The following is a 13,677-nucleotide window of genomic DNA, read 5'->3' as shown; positions in this document are numbered from 1 at the left end:
TATATTTAGGCTTCTTACAATTTCTGGTTCCACCTTGGTAGGTCTTATGCCTAGAACTTTCCACATTATCCAATCTACGGACATATAATCTGTCAAAACATTCCATCAAGATCCTCCAGATTTCAGTGGTATCTGTTATAATATGCCTTAATTACTTCCCATGTAGTATATTTGGATATCCCCTTTCTTTTGGTTAGTTTGGCAAAGGGTTCCTCAATTTTGTCTATCTGTTCACAAAAGAACCCTTTATTACATTAATACTTCATACTCTGTTTTCAATCTCTATTTCATCTCTTCCTTGTCAAATCTTATTATTCCTTTTCTTATGCTCACTTTGGAATTGGGTTTCTCCTTGTTTTTCTAATCCTTGACAAACATCATTATGTTATTTACTAGAGATCTGTTTTTCTAGTGTAGGCACTTATAACTATAACCCTCCCTCTTAAGCCTGCTTTTGATGTGTCCCAAGGGTTCTTATAGATTCTGTTTCCATATTCATTTGTTTCTATGAATTTTTTAATCTCCCTTGGTTTCTTCAATGACCACTGCCTCAATGTGCCTACCATTATGAGAACCAAATTGGATCTTGGGACTCTATTTTCTTAAAATACTGCAGAAAAGAAGAGAAATTTGAAAACTGACCCAGAAATCAATTATGTATTTTATTAAGAACATGCATGGGATAGATGGTTCTGACAGATCATATTCTAAATGACCATGATGTTTGACAGTGATAATGTATCAATAACTCAGCATTAGATCCATGTGATTACTTGGGGTGATCAATACAAGTATTACAGAACACAGGAAAGAATGGGTATATCTGTACAATGACCAGAAAGAAAAAAAAAACTCTATAAAGGAAGATGTGTGTTCCCTTACTCTCTAGAATGGGGAGATGCAGAGGAGAGGTCAAGAATGCATCACAGATGGCCAAAGGATGTGGACGATGCCCTGGGGGAAGGGACTGCAGACAAGCGCACAGCAGCAGCCACGTGGTCTGCTCTGTTTCACACAGGAATGAAGCAGAGCTTGTATAAGGGAGGAAGAGAGGCTAATCCATTGACTATTGGGGTGGTATCGAGTTCCTTTGGGTCAACCTGAGATTTCAGATGAAAGTGCTGTAAAATGGTAGTCAGAAATAAAAACAGCTCCATGCGGGCCAGGCTCTCTCCCACACACATCCGTTTTCCTGTGACAAACAAAAAACACAATATGCTTATGTGTCATTTGGACAGTGACAAGCACTGTGCTTCTTATGTAAAAATGAGAATATAAATAAACACTTAATGAATGATTGAATGTTTGGATGGACAAATGGAAAAAGGGTAGACACTTATTGTCTATTTAACAACTGCTTCATTCAAACAGTATTTTTGGAAGTATCAGCTTTGTGACAAACACTTTATATAGAATTCCTAAAATGGAATGATACTTTTGAATTTGAAGTTTCTAAGTATATTTTTTCAGAAAAGAACTCTGTTACTTGTATTTTCTATTCCTATTCTGATGTTGTATGACCTTGCCTTCATTTTTCAACCCTCTAATCTCACCTCTAACAGAATCTTTTGAATCTCCAAAGAACCATGAATGTTTACCTTTTACATCATGCTAATCTTGTTGTATAAAACTCAATTTCCCTTCATTCCATTCAGGACACAAGTGGAAATTCATGTCCTCTTTACACTCTTTAGGATACCCTCAAGCACTAAAATCGTGCCCTCTTTGTTATCCTCAACATAATACTCATGCTCTTTTGGAACCATGAAACACCTGGAATCATAGTTTTCCATGTCCATCTTAATTTTCTAACCTGTTGAAATGTGAGACTTGAAGAGTGGTTCCTTGACTTATCATCATGGGATGTACAGTGCAAGATATAAGGCAGACATCTGGAGTCATGGAATCAAGGAAGGAGAGTCCATGAGCAAAGAATCAGTAAACAGATTACAAATGGGAGATTTAATATCCAAGACACATAACCATAACTGGAGAAGAGCAGGATGCTCTATGGTCATTGTAGGGTCTCTTCCTTCATCCCCAATTCTTCCATAAGTTCGTGGTTATCCGGCAATTTCTGACATCCCTGACTGAGAACAAAAGTTCTTCTGTGGTGATTCATTGCTTCCTTAAAAATGTCCTGCCTTTTCTTTTCTCCATTCTATGTGATTCTTTTGAGTCAGCTCAAACATCATTAATTATGAGGACACAAATTCCATTATAAGCCTCAAGTGTAATATTATATTCCAACATCCTGGAAGCCTATCCTGGTAAGCAAGCCAGCCCAGAAATCTTCCCTACCTCAGCGCACTAAGCACACCAGAGTACAATCAGTTATTCACTAATCTGCATCCCTAGAGACCCTTTGCTATGTGATTTCATGCTTGTAGAACCTACCATCACCACAGTGGTGCAAGAGGAGTATTGAACAACAACATTTAGAAACCAACCAACATCATGGAGTGAGATGCCTTTCACTTAGTGGGTGAGGAATATTTAAATGAGACTGACCTTACAGAAGAAAAGCTTAGCAGGGAGAGTACATTGGTAACACAATGGTGCTCTGCTCATGTAAAGAACAAATGTTCTAAAACCAGACGAGGTACCAGGTAAGAAGTAGCTGATCTCAAATATTTCTCTTACCTGATGAGAAAGGCATGAAGTAGTCACTTTTCTTCAAGTTGCCATGCTCATCCAGAAAGTGCCCAGGGTCCAATATCTCTGGGTGGGGGAATTCTGTGTTGTCATGGAGCACTGATGTCAGTGAGGTCCATATGGCTGTGCCCTGGAAATAACAAAGACAGATCAATTTAAGCAGGAATTCAGGAGATGAAAGGCACAATGGAAATTACTTAGCTCAATCTGCTGGTGTGAAAAATGGAAACTGTGTCCCAAAACAAGCAGTGACATTTTCAGAGAGAGAAACCATATGACAAAACTACATAAAGCAAAAGGGAATAAAATCAGCAATATCATTTTACAATGCCTTCCGTCTGAATATCAGTTCAAGCAAGGAGCACCAATCAAAGCTAGAACAGTTAGGTGAGTGATTTCATAAGCAGGATGTTTACATAGTCCTGAAGGACCATGATGTGATGTCTATCACTTACTTATAAGAGCAGAAGCTCTGTAATGGAGAGATCTGTTGGATACCACCTTCTTTCCTGAGAAAATTAGCATAAGCTATATTGAATAAGTGACACGATGTGTTCCCACCTCACCATGTGATGCAGTGACACTTTCATTGACACTTATAGAGTTTTCTTCCCAAATTCATGATGAGAATCTAATCCCTAGAAAATTACCATACAAAGCCAGCCTCAGGAATGTGTGATTTCTGTCCTGGATTCCTCGGTAAGGCGAACACGATGAAAGGAAACAAACAAGTACAGGAAAGGGAACTAACCCTGATTATGGAGAGTAAATAGAAAAGATAATCACATTACATGTCTGTTCTTTAACTGGACACTAAATTGTACAAGAAAAATCTACAAGAATATTATAAAATTAGTTTAAACATAGGATTTTGTAAGTATTATAGTGTGAGTGATATCTGAGTATAAATGTAATGACTACTGTGTAGGAGAAAATCATCATTCTTTGAAATGACTTGAGGCACCAGTCTATAAGTAAATAGCTTAATGGACAGATATTAAAGTATAAATACACTTCTAAATTTTATTTCAATTCCAATTTTTTTAAAAAATATACCAGTGGGAAAAATTCAATGCCCTAATATTTCAAAAAAACATAAAAACATTTGCCTCGCCTGCACAAGGCCCTGGGTTCAATCCCCAGCACCACAAAAATAAATAAATAAGTAAAATCATGTATCAATTTGCTTTTAAAATTCTTCCTTTAAGTATAATTAAAGTAGTGATATATGACAAGGTTTCCTTAAGATGCATGTGGATATATGTTTAGAAAAAGTTATTTGAACATATGGAAATTCACAATTAAAAAAATGAAGCAGAACAATACCATCATAAGCCAAAGGTAAAAGAAAACCTGGTCCATATTTCAAAAAAAAAAAAAACCATAAAAGCATTTGCCTCACCTGCACAAGGCCCTGGGTTCAATCCCAGCACCACAAAAATTAATAAATAAATAAATAAAATCATGTATCAATTTGCTTTTAAAATTCTTTCTTTAAGCATAGTTAAAGTAGTGATATATGACAAGGTTTTCTCATGATGCATGTGGATACATGTTTAGAAAAAGTTGTTTGAACATATAGAAATTCACAAATAAAAAAATGAAGCAGAATAATACCACCATAAGCAAAAGATAAAAGAAAAACTGATCAATTAACTAAGAGGTAAACAACACAACTTTTACAAAAAGACAAGGTAAAATCTTTGAGAACTGGTTTTTGCAAATTCTCTTCCGATAGGACATAAATCCAAAAATTGAACTCATATGATTATAGAAAGTCTAATGGAACAGTATGTCTCATAAAAGGGTTGAACAACAAAGTCCACAAAATGCAGCCTGCCATGTGTTTTCATATAAACAGTGAGCAAAGAATGTTTAAATTGAAAGATAAAGAAGTATATTTTTACATGAAAAAAATATTTTTCAATTTATTAATTCAGATTCCATAACATAGAACTTGGTCATGTTCTATATAATGCTCCAAAGATTGCCTGTAACTGCTTCCATGTTGCAAATGCAGAGTTCAGAAATGTCAACAGAATCCTAGTATCCTGCAAAGTCCATATTGGCTGTAGACAATTACAAAAGAAGTCAATCAACTCCTATTAGATTGTCATCTCCACTGACATCATTGATTTCAGCCTATGGAAGAAAAATAATGTATCTAATTGGAAAATGGCAACCAAGGATTGAAAAATTCTATATCAGACTGTTCCAAGAAGAAGAGAATAAATGGATCATTCTCTTGAGGCTACAGTTCTATAAACTTCAAAGATACCAGCCATATCATAACCTGCCATTCAGTGAGCAGAATGGGATCATCAAGGAGGCCCACAAAGCAGATGCATTGGATAAGGAGGACTGACAATGCCTGACTCTTCAGTCTATTTCCCATTTAGTTGAACATAAGGAGGCAATCAACCTTCATTAATGTTATGCTCTCATCCCAATAAGAAATAAACACCATCTCCTCTTTGTTCCCCTGCTAGAAAAAGAGTAAGTTCAGGTCCTAATCCTTACACTAAATACAAGAGCAAGTCCCATGACCTTCCTTCCCCTGAAGCCATCAGTCTTCTCCCCAGGACAGCCTTTATAGGTGCAACCTAATGAATCTTACCAGATTTTTCCAATGAAAAGACAATTCTTACTTGTATTATTTTCAATATAATAGTGATATTTTCTGATCTCAAATTTTAAAATCTACTCTGTAACAGAAAGTAGGTTTTCTGGATGAACACAGAAAGCATGTGGTAGAAAGAATGTTAGCGCTTCACAGATAAAAATCATCTCAAGACTTCAGCTGTGGATGATGGAAATGAGGCCCAGTAGTAGAACATTGCCTGGTGTGTGCAAGGTTCTGTATTTGATCCCCTGTGTGGATGGATGGATGGATAGATAGATAGATAGATAGATACATAGATACATAGATAGACTCCATAAATGGGAGACAGAGGAAAGGGAATGGCACAATTTGATTATGTTCATATGCTGTCCTACTAAAAAAGAGGGAAGAAAGTGTTACAACCTTCTTTACATTTATGGGAAAGAAATGAACCCTTTCTAGAATAACATAAGCTCTGAAATTTTACATTTTTCCCCATGTGATACCTGGTTCCTCACCAAAACAGATTTGGCATATCAAGCATATGACAAAGTGGCCCATCAGAAGGAAGAAACATACCTACATCAAGGAACATTTCTCACATATTTTTAGGCAGCTAGGACCATGTTGATATTTAATATCTAAGAAATTTTTGAAAGAAAAATGATTGACAAAAAATCTGCTATAAGCACTGAAGTCATGAAAACATGTGATAGGTCAAATCCAGCTCTGTGTATGTATTTGCAATTTGTATATTTACTGCAGAAAATCCATCCAATATCATATAATGTATCCCCCAGATGCTGAAAATCAATTTGTGTACACACATTCTTGACCAAAGTTTATATGAAATTAAGAGAAGAAAATTTCCCTCATTTTAAAAAGAACATCTACCACATTGTATGTAAAACAACCTTCTCTGCAATGAGATAGTAAGTCTCTAACCATTCCTGTAGATAAGAAATAAAACAAGAATGACTGAAATCATGTGTTCTGTTCAATGTGATGGAAAAATCCTATAAAGGGCAGTAATGCAATAAAGAGAAATTAATGATATAAAAACAGGAAATACATGAAATTGACTCAGATAAGAGGATAAAAAACACTGACATTGCAAATGTATCTCAGACAAACCATTGGCAATTACTAGGAAAGTTATTAAGTTTACTAGATGTAACATCATCACAATGATAAAATCAAATATAATCCCACACACCAGTAAGAAAGTAGAGGCAAAGATGTGTTTATTTTTTTATTTTTTTAAAAGTTTTATTGTTGGTTGTTCAAAACATTACATAGTTCTTGATATAGCATATTTCACACTTTGATTCAAGTGGGTTATGAACTCCCATTTTAACCCGTACACAGATTGCAGAATCATATCCGTTACACATCCATTGATTTACATATTGCCATACTAGTGTATGTTGTATTCTGCTGCCTTTCCTATCCTCTACTATCTGCCCTCCCCTCCCCTCCCCTCCCCTCCCCTCTCTCTACCCCCTCTACTCTAATTCATTTCTCCCCCTTGTATTTTTTCCCTTTCCCCTCACTTCCTCTTGTATGTAATTTTGTATAACCCTGAGGGTCTCCTTCCATTTCCATGCATTTCCCTTCTGTCTCCCTTTCCCTCCCACCTCTCATCCCTGTTTAATGTTAATCTTCTTCTCATGCTCTTCGTCCATACTCTGTTCTTAGTTACTCTCCTTATATCAAAGAAGACATTTGGCATTTATTTTTTAGGAATTGGCTAGCTTCACTTAGCATAATCTGCTCTAATGCCATCCATTAGATGTGTTTAAATGACATAGCATGAATAAAAATATTCATTTTACAGGAAAAAAATACCAAAATATTTATGAGGCACTGAACTGAAAAAAAAACATGTCTGAGAATATTAAACGAAGCAAAAATAAATTGAGAACTTAATCATCAATTTAAAGAATCAACAGGTCAGGATATAAATTCTTACTTAATTTGTCTATAGGTTTATTGTTCTCATGAGGAAAACCTAAGAAATCACTTGGGGAATTAACAAACTAGTTTTTTTAATCAGAAATTGAATGCAGCACTAATTAACTACTGAGCTACATCCCCAGCCATTTTTTATTTTATATTTTGAGTCAGGGTCTATCTAAGTTACTTAGAGCCTTGCTAAATTGCCAAGACTGGCTTAGAACCTGCACTCCTCCTGCCTCAACCTCCTAAGCTACATGAGACACCACACCCTGTGACAACAAAATTTTTAACCTTGGTATGGAAATGTAGACATTTAATAATGGCAAAAACAATGTTTAAAATGTAAAACCAATTTGGAAGGCTCACCTGGCCAGATACATCCACCTCTTAGAAAGCTTTATATCCAAACTAGAAACTACACACAGGTCATTAAGTAGCCAAATGTTTTGCGACTTTTCTCATCCTGTGTGTTAGAGAATTATAAACCTACTATGGATTTGGGACCAGGAAGAACACTAAGGTGCATCCCAGAAGAAACAAGCTTACCTTAGGAATGAGGTAATTTCTGAATTTAACATCACAAGTCACTGCATGGGGCAGGTTGACTGGAAGGAGATCAATGTATCTCTGGATCTCATACAACACAGCATCTGTGTAGGGCATGCGGCTTCTGTCCTGCATGCAGGGGCTGCAGTGTCTGCCAATCACAGACTGAGTCTCTTCCTGGACTTTGGCTGATAAGACACAGGAAAGAAATGAGGGGATAGGAGAGAAAGGGCACATTTGTCATAGCAATTGAATATCATGAGAAGCTAGACAATGATGTCCCAACAGCATTATGAATATAAATGATATGCCCAGAGGCACACTTTATATATAAACAGAGTGCCAATATATATAATATGTAAATATTTATATATTTACATGTTTCATATATATATATATATATTTACATATATTTATATATATATATGACACTCTTCTATAAACTACATTTTAAAGTAGATAGAAGCAAAGAAAGTAAATAAAATAAAAATAAGACCATACTTATAAATTAGCATCCCACAGAATTAATATAAGTAGAACTAAATAATATTTTTGAAAAATTTAACAGAATATAAACACATCAAGAATTTACAGTTCTAGCCGAAAGAAAATGGGTATCAAATATTAAATTTACATAAAATAATTTATGTTTAATATAAAGTACAATAGATTGATATATATGTATGAAGGTTTTGTATGAGAGCAATTTTCAGTGGAACTCCCATCATATTCCCACATCTTTTTTTTATATTTTTTTTAGCTGTTGACAGACTTTTATTTTATTCCTTTATTCATATGTGGTACTGAGAATCAAACCCAGTGCCTTACACATGTCAGGCAAAAGCTCTACCAGAGAACCACAATCCCAGCCTTATCCTCCCACATCTTAGCCACAGGCACTAAGTACTCTACCACCTTGTTCTGAAATTTAAAGTCATATTCAAATCATGATTCTCTGTTTCTTGTGTGTGCATTATTACACAACACTTAATGATTTCCAGGTATGTGGAAATGAGAGTTTGCATAACTCAATGAGTTAAGCACAAAATTGGGAAAGGTTTAATCATAAAAGTGACACACACACACACACACACACACACACACACACACACACGATTGCCCACCAGACTCTATTCACGAGGATATATTGGACTGCAATTTTTGCTTATATCAACATCCATGAGGTACGACCTTCTGATAGTATACACATAATATCTGTTATATGAAATTATGATTATGTTACATTGTTGGTGCTTTCTTGGTCTTCTCCCAGTTGCTCTATGTGAGCTCATCATTTTCCAATTTTGAGTTAGGATTATTCAAGATGCTCAGGTAGATGTTTTATACTGCAGGAATCATTGTCCAGCTGTAGGAAACCTCAGACTATTCCTCACATCCCTTTTGCTCCTGAGTTCTCTCCTGTCATCTGCATCATCCACCTTCATGCTGAAGGCTGCTTCCTAGGTCCAGCACCCAGCAGTCTCCCCAACACTCTCATTTTACAGGAAAAAATAAGTTACTTGTGAGAATTCTGGTGCTGCTCTGGTGTTTCCCATAAGTCATGGGATATTTCTCTGGATGTTTTAATGAATTTTTCATCCCTTGTGATATGCAATGCTACAACCCTGTGTTTTGGGTGGATGCTTTTATTTCACTTTCTCTGATAGATGATTGGAAGAATTTTCTACTAAGATGGCAAAATATGAAGGTCTTTACTCCACAGTTCTTCCCTCCCTTGAGAGCACATGACTTTTCGGATGTTGAAGAAAGAGCACAGATTCTTCAAAGCTTCCTTTCAGCCCCACACCTCAATCTTTCTTTGCCACTACATAAGGACCTTTAGGAAATGGATTATCAGGCTCACTATGTTTCCTTGCAGTTCTTTGCCTGCAAAGAAACTATTTCTCCCCTGATGAGTGAAGATGTGAAAAGAATGGCTTAATGCTATTAGCTGACAAGGGATTTGCCTGAGCAGAAAAGCCTCCCTTTTCAATCTCACTCTCCCTTCATTGATTCCTGTTATTTCCAAACAAGATAATCTTGTTGGAATTTTAAGAACAGAGTTTGATTTTCTTTCTTCATGAATTTTCCTCTTCTAATATTCAGGTTACAAGACCATCCTCCTTTTAGTTTCCATCACCATCCTTGAATCTGCCTTCTATGATTAAGAAACTTGGTGAAGAGTATATAAAGTGTTTATTGTTCCCATCCTTTCTTGCTTGAAAGAGAATGAGTCTAACAAATAATTGTGTTGCCATCCTTTTAGTGGAATCCTCACACAAGTCTCAAAAAAAGTATGCTTATTGCTACTGCAGGAACAAAATTCCTTTAAAGGTGATTTTTTTTAAGTGGTATTGATAAAACATAAAATTTTGACCACCCCTCAAGAAATGTTCTTATTCCATGAAACACAAGTTTTATGGAAGCAGTCTGTTGAAATGATGAATTAAAAAATTAGGAACAGATCTGCAAAAATTAAAATACCTTTCTGACATATATACATGAATAGAATACGTCCAAGTGAGGAATCATCTCAGGAAGCTTCATTACATTCTAGGATTTCCACCAAGGCTTCAAGAAGGAGTTGCCTTTTCCCTACCCTAGAATTAGAATTAGGAGAATGAGGAGAGGCATCTTCAAGTCTTTATCTGCTGAACCAAGTGGTATTTAGGGATACAAAGAGGAGACATTCCCATGCCCCTGGATGCTGGCTCTGCCACTACAAATCACCTCCAATGAAATGCAGACACTGCACCAGGGTTCCACTGCCTCTCCTACTGCCATGCTCTCTTCACTTTCTCAGCCCTCCTCCTGATCACACTTGGTGGCAGAGAAAACTAAACAGTGAAGCTTCTCTAAGACAAACAAGTGAGGACCAAGCACTTCTTCCCAACAACTCTCTCAGTTCACTTGCTCCTCATCTGTGTTCATACCTGTGACCTGTGGGTGCTTCAGCAGGAGCAGGAGAGCATATCTCAGTGTTGTGCTTGTTGTCTCTGTGCCAGCACCAAACAAATCAAAGGCAGCAGTTACCAAGTTGTCATACGTATACTCCAACCCTTGATTGTCCTTTTCCTAGGAATGATTTGATACTGTTACATGTCAAGTCATTTTCCAATCGATGAAAATACAGTGAACCACATTAACTCATAATGTTGTAAAGTTGGCCAACACAGACCCTGAAACATGCATTAACTGGTTTTCGTGGCAGAGACTGTATATTCCTTGACCCAAACTTCATTTCCTACACTCTATTTCCTACCTGAGATTCTTTGCAGCATGATCTAAGAGCTGTGTAACATGTTTCTTTCCCCAAAACAGAAGGAGCATGTCGGGTGGCTCTCACCCTGGACGTGAAGGTTTAATCATAAAAGTGAAAGCCCCAATCTTAAATAGGGAGTCAAAAATGAAAGGCTTTTTGATTTGTATTACAGAAAGTAGGTGAATGAGTACTACATCGTGGTAGATATTATGAGTCTGAACAGGAGTTTTCAGTTCTTTTCTGTCAAAAATTGATAAAATCTCAATACAACCCACAATTTTCATGAAGTGCAAATTATGAGAACAGCATGGCAGCAAATCCAAGAAGTCATCAGAGGGAAAGAGAAGAGGTTCACCAAGATAGGATGGGCCATCACTAATGTAATGAACAAGGGACAGAACAGATATAATGGTCTAGGGGCAAGAATAAGAATGCACTAATTGAAAAGACACCTAACCATAAAGACAAGAAGTTGAGACATTAATTGTCCAAATGGGATATATGACAGCGAATGGGTAATGAGATGCCAAGGATAAAGTTTTGGACTGAAAAGACTATGAAAATGAATTGAAACATCATAGCTGTTTAAATACTGAATAAAGGGGATCATCATTATAAAAAATACATTATTTGACAGTTAGCTCCAGGGCCAGCATGGTACATTCATAATCTCTATATGGCTGTGTTATGCTTCACATATGTAATTAACACTATCAAAACAAACTAATCTCTTTCAACACACATACTGGGTAACTAAATTCAGTATATATCTTGGAAATACCTACTTCATACTAAGCCTGTCAAGTCAAAGTTCATCAATTAAGTCTCAAATTATCAGTCATAGACCAGTGTTAACCGGTGTGCTCTAAAACCAATGTTAATGTTTCTATCACCTAAGATGAATTTGGAGAGCTACTTTTTAGAGGCATATATGCAATCACAATTAGCCTTGTTTATATAAACCATATAGAAAATTCTTTTTTTAATACTTATATTCATTTTTTTCTATATCTTTATTTATTTTTATATGGTGCTGAGGATCGAACCCAGTGCCTCACATGTGCAAGGAAGATGCTCTACCACTGAGCTATATATAGTTCCAGTCCCTAGAAAATTCTTTTAAAACTAAATAAATGGGCACACATTCCATGCTACACACTCAAATATTAACACTGTTTTGGAAGCATTAATTAGTGATGTCACAATCATCATAGATAAGAACATCCAGGAACTGGCATTTCCAAGAAAGCAACTGTCAACCTCACGTAACCCATTTAATGAAACTTCTAGGGATCTGTGGAGTCTAGGCAAAGATCTTCACCATCCAGCAATAGTTAATAAGGAAAGTGTCTGAAAAATTACAGTAATTTTGCATTTCAAATTGAAGCTGACACTCCCAATTCCCCAATTCTGGGACAAACAGTTGTGGGCATAGTGTAGTGTGTTTCTGTGCAGCCTGCTTATTGCTCACCAAAACTAGGAACAGGTTCTTTCAATAATCAATGTTGCATCTTTTGATTGTTGATGGTCCACACAGAGCCTGGCCACTGCTTCAAACATTATGGGCTCCAGTGACATCCCCACTGGCAATACATGAAGAATTTAAACAATGATTTCCTCTTGTTTACTTATTGGATCACAGGACTTAGGGAAATCACCATCAGCCTTCTTTTACTGCTTCTGACATAACAGAAATGTGATTAATTGTCTCCAGAAATATAGATTTAAAAAAAATTATTTGGAACAACTATCAAGTAAATGAATTTCTTAGCCTTCATCATGCTATTCAGCAATTGCTATAACAGAAAAAAGCTCTTGCTTAATGAGTCAACCAATTGCAATGGTAAATTCCAATCCTTGACAATAAATTACATAAATTTCTCAGTCACATCCTCTACTGACTTCCTTAATTCACACAGCTGTTTTTCTACATTTTCTTGGTATTGATTGATCATATTATACTCATTCATTTTATTTATTTATTAAATATTTCATCCACTTTAGTATCTTTGGGGTAAGTAGCTAGTGAATTATGAACTTTTTGAGCTATGTGTTACCTTGATATGAAAATACAAATGATTGTCATATATCTTATATTCCTGTGTTGTTGTATGCATCGGTTCAAGTGGATTTCTTTACCACTCTTATGTGTAGGCCAATTTAAGGCACAGTCTTCTCTTGCCAAAGTGTCCTGGATTTCTCTAGATTGTGAGACTCTCAATGTTGGTATATAAACAAACTTTATGTTAATTCACTGCTTTTGCTGTAGAAATGAATTTCTGAGTGGGACCTAAAGGCCCACCATTAGCCATTCCTACTTAGGGCTATTACTGGTTTTTCTCTTCTATTTATTGTAATAAACTAGAGATGAACTCTGGTAATTTATGCATACAGGAAGGTGCCCATTTCATCATCAGGTTTAGTTCAGCAGCAGAATTTCTATCCCATGAATTTCTACTTCCCTGTAGATTACCATCATCTCACAGTAAAGAGGGAAACAAACATAGCAATAATCAAAGCAAAAGCAGACAGTAGTAAAATTGGTGCCTGCTGTCTCTCTGTAGAGTAAATGATGCTGAAGACAGATGCTGAAAAAATGGTCAGTCTTGAAAATACAAACATTGTGAAAGAAAAGAAAAGAAAAGAAGTAGCC

General features: G+C 36.1%; 1 protein-coding gene across 7 annotated transcripts in view; it reads right to left on the bottom strand.

The window, feature by feature from the left end:
• Positions 1-822: 822 nt before the first annotated feature.
• Positions 823-13,677, bottom strand: part of LOC113178342 (cytochrome P450 2C5-like) — a 33,616-nt gene continuing 20,761 nt past the window's right edge. For 3 of the 7 annotated variants that reach the window (XM_077798476.1, XM_077798471.1, XM_077798474.1), the window contains exons 6-9: positions 10,696-10,821; positions 7,763-7,950; positions 2,644-2,785; positions 823-1,192 (exon numbers count right to left, since the gene is read on the bottom strand). In XM_077798476.1, the coding sequence (XP_077654602.1) occupies positions 1,011-1,192; positions 2,644-2,785; positions 7,763-7,950; positions 10,696-10,821 (638 nt within the window). In that variant the 3' untranslated portion in view covers positions 823-1,010. Of the gene's footprint in view, positions 1,193-2,643; positions 2,786-7,762; positions 7,951-10,695; positions 10,838-12,632; positions 12,644-13,677 lie in introns of all 7 variants that reach the window. The other 4 variants (XM_077798473.1, XM_077798477.1, XM_077798475.1 and 1 more) reach the window with 3 other exon arrangements.

Source organism: Urocitellus parryii, chromosome 5 (assembly GCF_045843805.1).
Source record: "Urocitellus parryii isolate mUroPar1 chromosome 5, mUroPar1.hap1, whole genome shotgun sequence".
Taxonomy (NCBI): Eukaryota; Metazoa; Chordata; class Mammalia; order Rodentia; family Sciuridae; genus Urocitellus; species Urocitellus parryii.
This window is presented reverse-complemented; position numbering and strand designations above follow the sequence as displayed.